Genomic DNA, 14356 nt, shown 5'->3' on the forward strand with positions numbered 1-14356 from the left:
CGTGTCAGCATCACCGTTTGAGCTGAAACTGCAAGAAATAAATACAGAAAAACTGGAAAACTCATTAAAATACATTTGAATGTCTGAAATTTTAAGCCCTCTTTTCTGCACCCATCCAGTGGATGTGTGTTTCTAAGTTACCTGGCCACAAACAAAGCTTGCACCTCTGTCATGTTATAATCATTACAGTACCCACTATCCCCCTCTTTTCTATCTTACTGCCAGCCGCAGGGTGGAGGAAACCTGGCAAGGTGCATTTACACAGATTTTACGTAAGCAAGTCTAGAAAATGCACAAGGGCTCTACAGCTTATCAACCTTGCAAAGGTCCCAGAAGATTAAGTCATCGTGTTCTGATTTAAAGTTCTGAAAGGTTTTCGGTGTTTATGTGCTGCTCTCTGTCCTTGCAAGCCATCACATTTAAAACCGGAATATCCGTGAAGGGGCACGGTCCTCCGCTTTTACGCTATCCACTCGTTAACTTGCAGGATCAAAGGTCTTTTATAAGTTATCACTGGAATTTGCTCAGTGCGCTCAGTCAGTGAGTCAGAGGCAGGCACACTGTGTGAAAACACTGACCACTCCAGCACTACTCCTCCACTTTCAACTTCAAGGTCTGCTGCCAGACATGGACAACATCTACGAAACACTAGATCACGAAGATGTGCCCGCAGGACGCGATCGCGTTGAGCCCAAATATGAGAACTCGGGTGAGGCGAGGGAGCAGCTGTACAGCGAGGTGCTGGTCCACAGGCCGTCTCAGGAGGAAGACCGCAGCTCCCCAGATTACATGGAGATCAGGGAAGGGGGCAAACACAGCGACTCCTCTTCTTCATCCAGTGACGATGAGGACGCTAAAGCGAGAAAGGAAAAAGTGGAGCCCCAGCCTGCGGTCGAAGTGGAGGCACAGGTGCAGGAGGTGAGCGGCGAGGCGCACAACGGATCCAGGCGCTCATCCTCCTCCTCAGATTCATCCGCCTCACCCGGAGATCCTTGCGACGACCCGCCGTTTCAGAGGAAGATTCAGGAAGAGGATAACGCCGAGGATGGGATGATGATGGCCTACAGCCGCCCTAAAACTGACCCCGAGCCGCAGGAGTCTGTCGACTACACCCTTAAAACTCTGGAAAGTGTCACTTTGGATGAAAGCAGCTCTGCGCCAGCTGATCCCAACCAGCCTAACATCGCCCTGTACATTAAGGTGAGACATATGCTATACTATATAAAAAGAGCTCTGCAGGGTTGATCCAGGCATCAACAATACACAGCCTCAGGGTTCAGCATGAGCCTTCAGGCGCGTGGAATTTCACTGAGGCCAAGTAGCGCATCCTTTTGAAGAGACTCTCATCATTTGCTCCTGTGCATATTATATTATATTATATTATAGAAATGATAATTCACCTCATTAGGCTTCCATGTGGTTACTAGTTAAGTCTAAATAGTTATATATATATATATATACATATATATATAGTTATATATACATATATATATAGTTATATAGTTATATATACATATATATATAGTTATATTTAAATATAAGTGTTACTAAGCTGTGTATATTTAGAAGAACAATGCATGTTTAAAAAAAATAGTGCATAAGCAGTGATTTCTTTGTATCCAAATCTTTGTGTGTGACTTTAATCACTCTGCTGTAATAATTAACTTGTTCGCTTTAAGGTCACAGGAACCAGGGGTGAACTCTACGCTTGAGCAAATCCGTCTGTGTGTTTTGTTGCTTTTTGGTGATACCTGCTCTGGTGAGTGTACTATCAGCTAATGCAGGGGTCACTTTGCTGATTAGGCTGCTGGCATCAAGTCAGTGAAAGTCATGAAATGGGTAATGGCAACAGGCTGTTTTGGTTTTTATTTTATTTTAAAATTGCCTTGTCTCCCTGTAGCGTGAAGCGTTGCTGGGTGAGACGGTGAATGAGTTTGATTCCAGCTGTGTTACATGTCATAATCTTCCTCGCCCACACGTTTCCTGTTTCCCTGTTTACTCCACCATAAAACCAAAAAGGTGATTATGACAAGGAGAATAGAAAGCACCAGACAGCTTTTCAAGAATAATAATGTTTTGTCTTTGAAGAAAAAAAAAAAAAACACATTTCAAGAACACTACAAAAAAGCACAGTTTTTGTCTGAGCTGCTCCTTCTTCCTCGATGAGCTGGAACGACATTGGCAGGATCTGAAAGCTCATCGCAGTCTACACACTTAACACACACGGTGTACAAAACTACATTATATCACAATTATGATAAATATGCAGCATAGTTCACCCCCGAAGACCGTAGGAGACGACAGACGTGATAACATCCTCAGCCCCTTCAAGAAAAACACCCCACCATCTATCCTTTATGTGTCTTTCCGTGGGTGCGTTTCTCAACAGTTTAATCATCAACAATGGCCATAAACTTAACACGAGCTCCACCATAAAAGTAGGAAGGTGAGTTATGAGGTCGCGTCTCTGAGGGGAAAATTTAAAATGAAACCTCCACAGTCAGATAAAGTGGGCTGCCCTAGGCTATCAACAGTATCGCTAACGTGCACTTTTACTGGCTCTGTCACTGTTTTTGTGCGATAAGACCTTTTCACATAACTGCAACTGTCCAAGACTCTTCAGCAGTTCTGGCTCGTGCGTATACGCTGTTCACACACTCCCCGTCACCTCAGGTTTGGAAAGAGACAATTCTCTGTAACCGTTTGATGTTTATGGTGAATGATTAGCCCAGCGAGTCACTGATTTGAACTTCCCTTTGTTTCAAAGGGATCGAAACGCCAAGGCCATATCTTAGAAACCACTAATGGTCCCATTATTATTGATTTAAATTACTGATTTAGAAATCCATGACAAGAAAAGAAGACATTCTGGTCGATACTTTTACTTGAGTTAGATTAAAAACTGTACAGTTTCTGTGACTGCACACTGAATGTAAGGCTGGAAAAAAGGGGAAACCGTTAGTGTGATTCAGCACTAACCTCCTTTGTCCATGTTTTAGTCCATTTGTTGAAAGAATTACAAGCTACAGGTGATAAGAGTCTTGGTGGTGGAAATTTGAAACAATCTTCTCATCTAGACTTTATTATTATTATTCTTTTTTAAAATGAATATAAATCCAGTTGTGACATATTTTTGGTATCCTCAGCTCGTTATTATGGATAGACTTCCCTCATTTTGGTGCTGTTCACTCAGTAACTTTGCAAATAAACTAACTAAGACCTAAAATAACACATTCAGGCACTGTTCAATAATGATAATGAGCACCTTCTTCCTCTGCAGCTCCCTTTTAATTGGTTTGTGCTGCAAGTTGGTACACCAGCCAGGAGAGGGAGCTGCTCTATAAATAGAAACAGTTAAAACGTTTCTCTCCAGCCGAGCCATCTGTCTCCTCTTTGCTGTTTTCATCAAACTTTCTTTCTCGGATCTATCTCTCGTAAGCCACACACACACACACACACACTACTCAGTTTCCATGTGTCAAATGTACCTGCTTGTTTTAAAAATTATTTTTGTGGCCTCTTTCTGCAAACAAATGCAAATTTTTGCCTTAAAACCGCAGCCGTGCATCAATAATTTAGAGAGGAATCTTCTCTAGTCTACTGCTGGTGATCAAATATAACCTGCCAGAGTCAAACACATGTGAACATGAATTAAATATAAATGCTGCTGCACAACTACTCGGTAACTGATGGACTGACAGCCTCAGAAACTCAAAGTGACGCAAATAGTGTCCCATTTTTGGCAATGTTGTCAGATGGGGAGAATATATTATTGATGGTTTGGGTGTTCAGGAAGTGTTTCATCAGTTTGGCAAAAAATAATACAATAAAACATGTAATAGTGGAAAATATTGAAAAATAAGAATGTGTCAGCTGTGGGACAGAGAGATAAGGGAGTAAGTGCTGCCTGTGATGCGATTTTGATGTCAGGTTTGGTTGCAGTGGTGGGAAGAGAGACACGGGGCTCCACCCCCTCTGCTATAGACTGACACCTGTTTTCCACTTTGTGTCAGTGAGATCTAATGCTGCCCTCCATCTGTGTCTAAATCAGAGCACAGGGCTGTGACTATCACCTGGACCGACTTTCAGCCTCACCCAGGAGACACAAACGGAGCAGAAAACTGCCTTTACAGCTGCAAACGGTGGTGAAGGTGAAGGGAACAGAACTTCCTTAGGTGTGAGAGAGGATAACCTCAGAGAAGATAAAAGTTTCTCCTCCATTTTTTTTGTCTTTCCAGAAGATGTAGAGCTCCAAGGATAAAAAAGGACACATAGTTTAAAAAAAGTAAAAGAAAAAGGAATCATGTCTGATGAAGACAGAGACCCTGATATTGAACTTTTTGTAAAGGTAAGATAGACACAAAACTATGACTGCAGTGAGGGTTTGATAACATTTAAGGGACCAAGTATTGCCTGAATTTCTCAAATGAGCATCGCTGCGTGTTATGGAGCAGTTGCGTAACCCAATAGCGGAGGTAGAGTTACAGCAGCACCAGCAAGCACCCCGACCCAGGATGGTTGTGACAGTGATACCGAAGCTGCTTGTTGATGGTGAGAAGCTCACATCAGGCCATGCAGTGGTACTGTTACTTCAGTCCACACTTTTTCAGGGAGGACTGTGCTATGCAATCAGTCTCGAGAATCTGTCTAATGTCTCAGATGTAAAACAGACATTGCATTCCTGAGTTGAAATCTGCAGTATTCAGCAGCAGCAAAGATGTTGGTAGAAACATGACTTCCAGGGGATGAACAACTTTTATGATCTTTGTTTTTTGGGGGCAAACTTTTAAAGTACCTTTTAAAGACTTGACTTATAATGCTATACCTGAAGTTTCTACGTTCCAGTAACAAATGAAAATGAATGTTAACGCAGACAACTACCCAAATAGATCTCTGGAAGAATTTCAAGATTGCTACCAAGTGGTGAGGCTTGCTTGTTCAAGGGCCTTTCAAAAAGACGTTTTATATAAGATAGCATGTAGGATGGAAACTTTGAAACTGGTAATAATAAAGTGAAAAAAAAATGATAACAGTTTGAAGGTGGTACCATCAGTGGACACAGCAGTGGTGTTTTGTTCTCTATAAAAAGCTTTACTTCAGGTCCCCTGAGGAATCACACAGGCAGATGGATACACCTGAGGCAGGTGGAAAAGCTAACGTGCTGCCTGGATGCACAGTTCTAATTAGCTGGTGAGAAGTCTGACTTTCTGCAGGCACGTCGGAGGTCAACTAATTAACTTTTAGGCCTTTATCTTTGATTTAGTTTCTAAACTGTCATTTTCTTTCAATAAATCTTAATGAAACACAAACTGTATTAATATATATATATATATATATAGAGAGAGTGACTACAATCCTAATATAATAATTTATTCATCATGCTACGATCTACATGGATCTGATGGCTGGAGAACTGTCATGCTCCACCCCACATACAGGAATTAGCCTATAAACGGTGACTATCGGGGGTTATAGGAGTCTTACGTGCACTAGAGGGATCAATCTTAGCAGTTTTAATCTTCGTATGCCTTTAGAAATTACAGTATTATTCTGTGAATGACTGTAGTATCGATGTTTTCAGTTAATATGTCAGAACCCCATTTATGAATTCTTTGTTAAAATGCAGGCTTAGGCAAACTAAGGACACCAAAACCCAGTTATAGTTATAGCATAACACAGCATGTGATGGATCGTATGACGTGAGAGCCCCCAACAGTCATCATCTGATCACTCAGCAGCTCCATGCTCTCACGTTCCTCGGGCCTAGTGGTCTAGCTGTGTGTGGCAGCTTTTGTGCTCTGTGTTCTAGATGTTGATTGGCGATTATTTGAGGCCAGTGTATTGTGTTACCACCATGCGACTGAGCCTGGCCATAACAATACACAGACAGCACTGAGAGCATCAATGGCTGGCGTCCATACAGTTGGCTCAGCTACTTTGAGCCTGACGGGCCTTTTATTTCTGGTCTTTGCTAGGAGCTGTTTACTGATGATGGACGTCTGTGGTGAATGTCAAAATATTTTTTAACGTCGTTGCAGTAACTTCTTTTTTTGAAGGGATTGTTTGTGTGTCCAATTATTTGTTATACTGGCCATTCAAAGGTTTTAGTGACATAAATAGTGAAATAGCATACAATGAAGTTCATCTTCCGTTCTAATAACTTTAATGTGGTCAATGGTCACACTTGTCATGTAATGACCGGGACGTCATTGCACTCACATATTTGTTATGTGTTGTGGGCTTGTGTGCGACTGCAGGTCTGCAGGTCGAACGCTGCTCTCTGTGCCCCAGGGGCCAATGAACCAGCTTATCAGAATCACCATGTATAATTCAGAAGGTTCACTGGATCAGATGTCACTGTTTGTGCTCCTCTGAGTATCCGTGCATGCCGACACATAATATCAGTGCATGTACACAAGCATATGATAGGAAGGAAGTGATTCTGTGTAGCTTTGTCTTCATCAGAAAATAAATAAATAAATAAAAATACACAGTTTAAAGAGAAAAGCAGTGAACAGGTGAATCAAATCAAACCCGTTACCTGATTTAAATGTGGCCTAGCTCATGTTCGACAGCACATTCTCTCCCATATCAGGACAATGTGTCCTGCTACTTTTTAGATCTTTCGGTGGAAGTCCTCTTGCATTCGTGTCTCTACTATGCACGCTGGATCCCCCCCAGGGGGTCAAAACAGAGACGCTTCCACCTGATTCTCATTTTCAGGATGTGCACGGGAGGCACAGGAAGGCCGATCTTGTGAATCAGGCAGGTGGTGCGTTAGGACCACATAAACCTCCTCCATTTCTCTGTACGGGTAGATGATGGAACCCTGGCACACATCTCAGTTCTGGTCATTATGCCCATTTTAACTTGTTCATTCAGCATCATCTTCTCATACACATCTGTGCTGCTGCAATCTGCATGGCTGCTATTTCTAGATTACAGTGCAGAAGTTTTCGTCAGGCTCCACTTGCACTTGTACCTCAGCACTGCACATCGAATCTCCTCTAGTGTGTCAAAACAGTGATTATTCAGCTTGATCTTTATTTACAGGAAGTGAGCAAAGCAGGAGGTATCTCAGTCTAGTGTGTCGTCCAGGTAGTGAAGAAAATTGTGTTGGAGCAGACAGAAAATTTCCTGTGTTTTCTGTGCACTTTGAGCAGGCATGAGACAACTTGCTGACAAGCACCACAGTTCATCCTCCAAACATGTTTTGCGCCAGTTTGAGACAGAAGTTGATTTGAGGTCTGTGGTGAAACTGCAGAGCACACAGTTTAAGTGGTCAGAAGGGGACTTCCAGGGAGCAAACTATAAATAGCACACGTGGCTGAGAACATGACCTTGAATGTGAGAATGGCCAAGAGTAAATCAGGCCAGGTTTTTAACTTTTAAGGACCTTCTCTCAGAGCTTTTTGATCAAAGCACAAGCGTACTGTCAAAAATCAACAACCTTGGGCACTGTTGATACACTGCTCGGAGGCACTCGTATGGTCAGCATCTGCAAAATAACAACTACTTTAAATTCATCCAGTTCATTCAATTAATTTGTCATGAATAGTTCCATTTCACATCACTGGCCATCTCAACCCTATCATTAAAAATATTAGGGTGTGAAACAGCAATCCCCTGTGAGCAAACACCCACTGACAGTGGGGAGGAAGAAACCTCTGACTTAACCAGACTCAAGGAGGTGCCTGAAGCCACGCGGCACGAGTGGGTGGGTTACGGTTGGGAACAACACAACAGACAATCCAGAGAGAAATACTAAGTGCAAAAATGCAGCTTCAGAAAACAGAGACGTGTGCAGAAAGGTACAGGGAGACAAAAACATAGACGACAGCACAGAGAAGACACAGTGTTAATGGCCTGTAATAAATGCATATACAGGAAGAGAGGAAAGGAGATCCAGTAAGTGTGTACTGCACTGACTGTGTAAATACTGACGTTATTGAACCTACTGTAAAAGTTAGTTAGTAAGTATTGTTACTTAAACTTAAGTGCACTGGTAATAATTAGCCAGTCATGTCTTACATAATTATTGACATTATCACTGGTTATTTTTCATCTAAGTGTTCTACGTGGTTATATCTGATAGCTGTTATGTATTAATATAATAAAAAAGAAACACGATGTTTCCATCACCGTACTGGTCCACTTGGGAAAGTAAATATGTTGGGTATTTTTTTTGGCCTTCAGACAATAATTCTGATTGCTACAAGTATGCAGTTCACATCAGATAATAACACGTGCACAGACTGTAGGTTTAGTTTGACTCTGTCCTTATCACGAATCTGTCACAATGACCTATTTATGTGTGCTTATGTAATGTTATATGTTACTTATTGGAACAACTATATCAGGTAAAGAGTGAGTTAACACTTATCGCTTAAGATAACAGGTGCCTTATCCCTGTTAGTAGCAAGGTTGTTACATTGTCACCAAAGGGTCATGTACTTGCTTCCCACAGCTGAATTAGAGAAACAAGATGTAAGTCTTTTCATCCTTTGTCTGCTTCCAGGCGGGCAGCGATGGAGAAAGCATCGGCAACTGTCCCTTCTCTCAGCGCCTCTTCATGATCCTCTGGCTCAAAGGAGTCATGTTCAACGTCACGACCGTCGACCTCAAGAGGTGAGGTTACAAAAAGCCAAGTTTGCAAACATGAAAACAAAACGTGCTAACGTCGCCCCTCACGACATTCTGCTTTCTCCGCGTGTGTCTTCTGCAGGAAGCCGGCAGATTTGCACAACCTGGCTCCAGGGACGCACCCTCCTTTCCTGACCTTCGAAGGAGAGGTCAAGACAGACGTCAACAAGATTGAAGAGTTTCTTGAGGAGACACTCTGTCCTCCAAAGTAATTCAACTAGAGGGTTTTTCATAACAGAGTATCAGATTATACCACCAACTACACACATCCTGGTTTGGCTGGATTTATTTCACTTCAGCAGCACTGCTGAAAGAACAGGAAACTCTTTAGTCCAGTAAAAGAGTGCTGGATCTGATGAAGGCTGACGTTAACAGAGATTACTGTTTATAGCTGCTGCAAATCTATTTTGAGTTGATATACAGTATAATGTAAGTGTCCCAGGTATGTGTTTTTGCACTTTTAATTCCTAAATGCAAAATCTTTAACACGCTACATCCAAAGCTTTATTGACAAAATCTGATTTGGGTAATTTTAGTAAAAGAGCCTAAGAGGGTTCTTGTTGTTGTTATTCCAGTAAAAATGACCAGAGTCAGCGTGTGAGCGTTTGCAGAGAAAAATGTCAGATTAACTAAATCTTTATTTTATTGCCTGTAAAGTTTTTTACATTATAAACCGACCTCAGTGTGAGAAGCTTAAGGGGCGAGTAGCCAGCTTGGTGAGAGTGTGCAACATGTTTGGAGTGTGAGCTGAGTTTCAGCCCAGGTGTTAATGCTATCCAGATGGTTTGGTCTGACTGGGTCTCTGACTGCCTCTCCTGCCCCTGTCCCCCCATCCACTCAGGTATCCCAGACTGGCTGCCAAGCACAGAGAGTCCAATACAGCTGGAAATGACATCTTTGCCAAGTTCTCAGCCTACATCAAGAACACCAAACCAGAAGCCAACGCTGGTGGGCTGCTTATTTCATGCCATTTACATTCACACATGTACATGCGCAACGGAACAAGATGAAATCATGCGGGAGTGATTCCTAAAATCCTCCACTAGGTGGTAGCAGAGTCCACTTTTTAGGCATGAGCTCATGCCGTTTGCTTTGCTGCCACCTAGTGAGGTTAGCGCCACACGTGTTCCGTCACCTTTTAAAGGTGTTGTATCTGTGCGTTTTAGCTCTAGAGAAAGGTTTAACCAAAGCCCTGAAGAAGCTGGATGACTACCTTAACAACCCATTGCCAGATGAGATTGATGCAAACAGCATGGAGGAGGAGAAGGGCTCCAACCGATGCTTCCTGGATGGGAACGAGTTCACTCTGGCAGACTGCAACCTCCTGCCCAAACTCTACATAGTGAAGGTAAAGAAATATGGCATGAGAGGAAAATTATTGAGGGGCAGTAATTAGTGGTGGTGATTCTACAGCTGCGTTGCCCTTCAACAATCATTCTTTACCAGCCCCTTATTATTCTCAGATGAGATTTTCATATCGGTACCTTGAGCAATCCAGATCCTATTATCTGTTAAAGTTAGACGTGTGTTTTTCCAAGTAACCTTTAAAGCACACACCAGTTTGTCCAAGTTCAAACCACCTTATGAGGTCGGTTTCTGCAATATTGGACTTTGTTAAAAAGTTTCATACATTTTCACAGGCTAAACAAGTTTTCCAGTCTACAGTAAGGTTCACAGAAGTTGTCATATCAAGCTGTTCCTCTATTAAAGCCAGTGATAAATAAACACTTTGATATATCAAAACCAGATTTAGTACATGGATTTTGAACTCCATTTTGATAATGAATTCAGTGTTTTGCTGCATTTGAGTAATAAAGGCTGTGGTAATAAACCTAATATGTGCTTGATGATGATGATGATGATGTGTTTGCCTTAAATTGGTGTCTGGTAACACCCGGGGAGGTCCCAAGCAGTATTACAGTTAACTAAAACGAAATGTCAACATACATTATAGTTTAAGTTATAACAGAAACTAGAGACTATAAATAAATAAAATTAACTGAAACAATGTGTATTTAAAAAGAAAGAAAGAATTGAAGTCAAATAAAACTATACAGTCAAAAATCGTCAACAATATGGTCAAATCTGTCAACAGCCTGCCTGAGGAGCCTGCAGTCCAAATGAGACTCGGGGTGTCTACATGACTGCGAGCCAACTCCCTCCACAAATGTTGCATTTGTATTCAATTTTGTGCCACAGGAATACATGAATGATTTTTAAAAAAAGACTAAAACTAACACTGGAACTAATAAAAACTAAACTAAGACAAGTAAATCTATTCTGGAAACCAGCAGGATCTGAAAAAAAAGGAAAAAGGAAAAAAGGAAAAGATTGAAAATGTCAAGCAACTCTGGCCCCAAGATGTGTTTAAGTTAGGTTTGCTCTTAACTTTGTTTTCCACAGCCACAATTTTTAAAAATCAGATTCTTAGACTTAAAAAATTAAGTTTTTTCTTTTCCTAATTAAGTAAAAAAAAACTATCTTGAATTTGTTATTTGGGGCATTTAGTATCCATATGTCAAATTATTAGTAGCTAAAGGTCATACTGATAAATCCCATTTTTAGTCCAGGAGGACACAACAAAATGTATTTTGTTTTAAACTAAAACTACAATTTTTAACAAGAGCAGGTCCTTTCTACGGTGGGTTAATATATCAGGCAGATAAGCATTCACCACTGGAGGAAAGTATCTAATGAATCTAACCAGCATGTCCTGTTCCTGCAGAGCTGACTTACTTAATGCTTCATTGGTTTTGCAGTGGAAGTGGTTCTGACTTACCTTTTGGATGCAGAGCACAGACGATACACAGAGTATTGCTGAAAGGCATTAATTCTTACATTCACGAGCTAAAAAAAAAGCATAAATGTTATTAGTTTTGTTTCAAAATGGCAAACTGGAACACCTCATCCAAAAAACATACCTCCTGGAAGGTGCTGAAGATATCAGCTCGAGTCTGAATGAACGGGGTAGTTTAGTTATCGCCTTGCATTCTCTCCTAGGTTGTTGCTAAGAAATACCGTAACTACGACATCCCAGCGGAAATGTCAGGGGTGTGGCGCTACCTGAACAACGCCTCCACGCGTGACGAGTTCACCAACACCTGTGCTGCTGACACTGAGATCGAGACCGCCTACAAAGACGTGGCGAGGAGACTGGCCAAGTAGCCTGACCTGAGCGCAAGGAAAAATAAACCGGCAACACACATCATAAAGAAAACATCCCCCATGAACGTAACACGCGACTGTCCTTTGTGAGATCCTTGTCTGTCATAATAAACAAGTCCGATGTCTTTGTTTCAGCTCCAGATGTGGATGGACTTTAGCTACTCGGTGCACAGTGTGTATGGTATTTCAATCACCTCGGCAGAGACACGGCTAAGCAGAAGTGGAGCAGAAGATAAATCAAACACATTTAACGTGATTCGCATTTCAAAGCCAGGTTCCAACGTTGCTGCTGTGAGACTTCTGACATAACTCTTTTCGCTCAAATGTGATTGTGTCTGTCTGTATTTATTCCTCATAACACAAAGCTCCCTTTCATACCTACTCTACCGCACGGCCAAACATTTTACTAGCTGCTGATGTCGAGGTCGTTCACTTTATTTATTCCCGAGCCCACATAAGTCTAGTCTGACTCCAGTGTTTATTATCGGGCTCTGGCTCCTGGGGAGACACCTTGATTCATCTATGATTGATGATTGATGCTAATTGTTTGCTGAATATGACTGTTCCACTCTGCAGTTTCATTTTCAGTTCATTACTGTGGGTGTTGCTGTAGTTTTTTTTTCTTTTTCTTTTCTAATGCTTCTGAAAATTTGATGTAAAGGCAAAAAATATATATATTATTCAAATATATGCTCGACAAAAAGAACAAATGTACCTAATAAGGGCATTAAAAGTTTAGAACGAGGCTTGTTTCTGAACTGCTTGCATGGGTGAATGTCTTTCAAACCAATTCGGAGCCTTCGGAAATATGAAAACTCCACAGATACGTGGCTTTATTTGGAAGTATGAGAAATCCATGCCAATGTCACTGATGGATTCATTCTGAAAAATGTATTGCAGCCAGAGCTGGGACGTTTGTTTTGCCTCAAGCTATTAGTGTTCAGTCTCGAGTATTGATTTTGTCTTAAGTTACGCATGATATTATAAATGGAGAGAGTATTTATTTAGCAGCCCCAATCAGGCCTGATTAGCCAGAGCCATTAGTGCTGCGATGAAAAGCGTCTTCCAGGCCAGGTCCGCGATGGTCAGGAGCCCTGCCCTCCAGCCCTTCATCAGAAAGACATTTCCTCCTCTCTGAGGACTTCATCAACATCCGCAGCCTAAAAGTTAAAGTTCAAAAGTTTCATTGTCTAGCAGAGGACAGAGAAATTTGTCTCGGGGCTTATCGTCTTTGGCTTGCTGTCGGGCTTGCAACTATAGCGCGACTTCCTTGAAGAACCATAAGGCTCTTGTGTGGTTTGGACAAACACATGATATGAAACTGGAGCATGATGACTGAAAGGCTTTCTCATTGCAAAGCTCTACAAATAAAATAATATTTTCACAGATCTGCTTCTGCCTTTTCTTTTCTTTTCCAGCTAAGGTAATCAATCAACATCCACGCTTGCAGGTTGTCAGGAAGGGGAAGGCTGAGCAAGTCTCTCTGGGTGATAGTGAAGGTGCTGGAGGGGAGACTGGATCCCGGTTCTGAAAAAGGGTTAAAGTGTGCAGCACTGAGTTGATCAAATCCAGTGGTGCAGGTCTGTTTCTCTATCCATAACAGAGAAAGAAAGAAGGGGGGAGAGAGAGTGATGACCGTTGACAGGCTTAAATAGAGGCTTCCATGCCAGGGATCAAACGCCATCCCTCTTCTCCACTCTCTCATTAAGACGGAAAACCCGAGCGCCGCCATCCGATCTGTCTCCATTTTTCCTCAAAGGAGTCTAACTTGAAAGATCTGCGCCTGTCGGATTTACAATGGTGGGCGAGTGGTGTTTACTGAGACGCGGCCTTGCCAGAAACAACAGTCAAAGAAAATAAATGGAGCCTGCCTAGTGTTTCCACAGGAGTAAGGAAATATGGAGCGAGACTTGTGCCTTGCTGTTTGGTAATTAGTACCTAAACATCCCTGTCCTTGGATCCCATCGCTCACATCCAACATTTCTGCAAGCTGGATAATATACAGTGGAGCATTAGCGTCAAACACGTCTGGTCATGGGGCCTGGCACGCCACATTAATCTGTTATTACATTCCCAGTGGATCTACCAGTCGCTGGCCTTGGCTTGGCCACCATAGCGCAGGGAGTCCATATAGGCTGACAGGGGACTCACACAGTGCACTTTTATAGCCAGGTTTAGTAAACCTTTTCAGCTCAGGCATAAATTTTGTAAATTGAGTCTTGCTTTGAGACCTGAGCTGATTAAAACAAACGGGTGTGCTTGACGTGTGAGGACCTACCAGAAACAGACCTGTGATCCAATTAAGGGCCAGACCCATAGTTTAAGAAATACTGCCATATAGGCCCCTGTGCAAGAACACGTCAAATTTAGCTGCTGCTAAAGACATTGCACCTGGGAGACAGACATATATGTTTCAGGCTGAGGTTAAGTTTAGTTTTTCCTTCTCCTGTCCTGTTTTTGTTGTTAAAGCGCAATACAGTTGTTGTAATTCCTCTGCTGTGTTATCTTCAACAATTTTGCTTCTTCTTCTTATTTTTTTTTTAAGTTT

At 41.9% G+C, this 14356-nt stretch overlaps 1 protein-coding gene across 2 annotated transcripts; it reads left to right on the plus strand.

Moving 5' to 3' along the window:
- Positions 1-378: 378 nt before the first annotated feature.
- clic5b (CLIC family member 5b) lies at positions 379-13210 on the plus strand. 2 transcript variants are annotated; one of them, XM_084953929.1, is made up of 6 exons: positions 379-1200; positions 8519-8628; positions 8726-8851; positions 9485-9591; positions 9810-9991; positions 11644-13210. In XM_084953929.1, exons 1-6 carry the CDS (start codon positions 628-630, stop codon positions 11806-11808), a joined length of 1263 nt encoding a protein of 420 aa, XP_084810055.1. In that variant the 5' UTR covers positions 379-627; the 3' UTR covers positions 11809-13210. The 2 variants fall into 2 exon arrangements, with proteins under 2 accessions (XP_084810055.1, XP_084810056.1); XM_084953930.1 differs by lacking the exon at positions 379-1200 and adding an exon at positions 2190-4348 and having other exon boundaries at positions 11644-13209.
- Positions 13211-14356: the final 1146 nt, after the last annotated feature.

Source organism: Perissodus microlepis, chromosome 15 (assembly GCF_051167445.1).
Source record: "Perissodus microlepis isolate ML-2025 ecotype Zambia chromosome 15, ASM5116744v1, whole genome shotgun sequence".
Classification (NCBI taxonomy): domain Eukaryota; kingdom Metazoa; phylum Chordata; class Actinopteri; order Cichliformes; family Cichlidae; genus Perissodus; species Perissodus microlepis.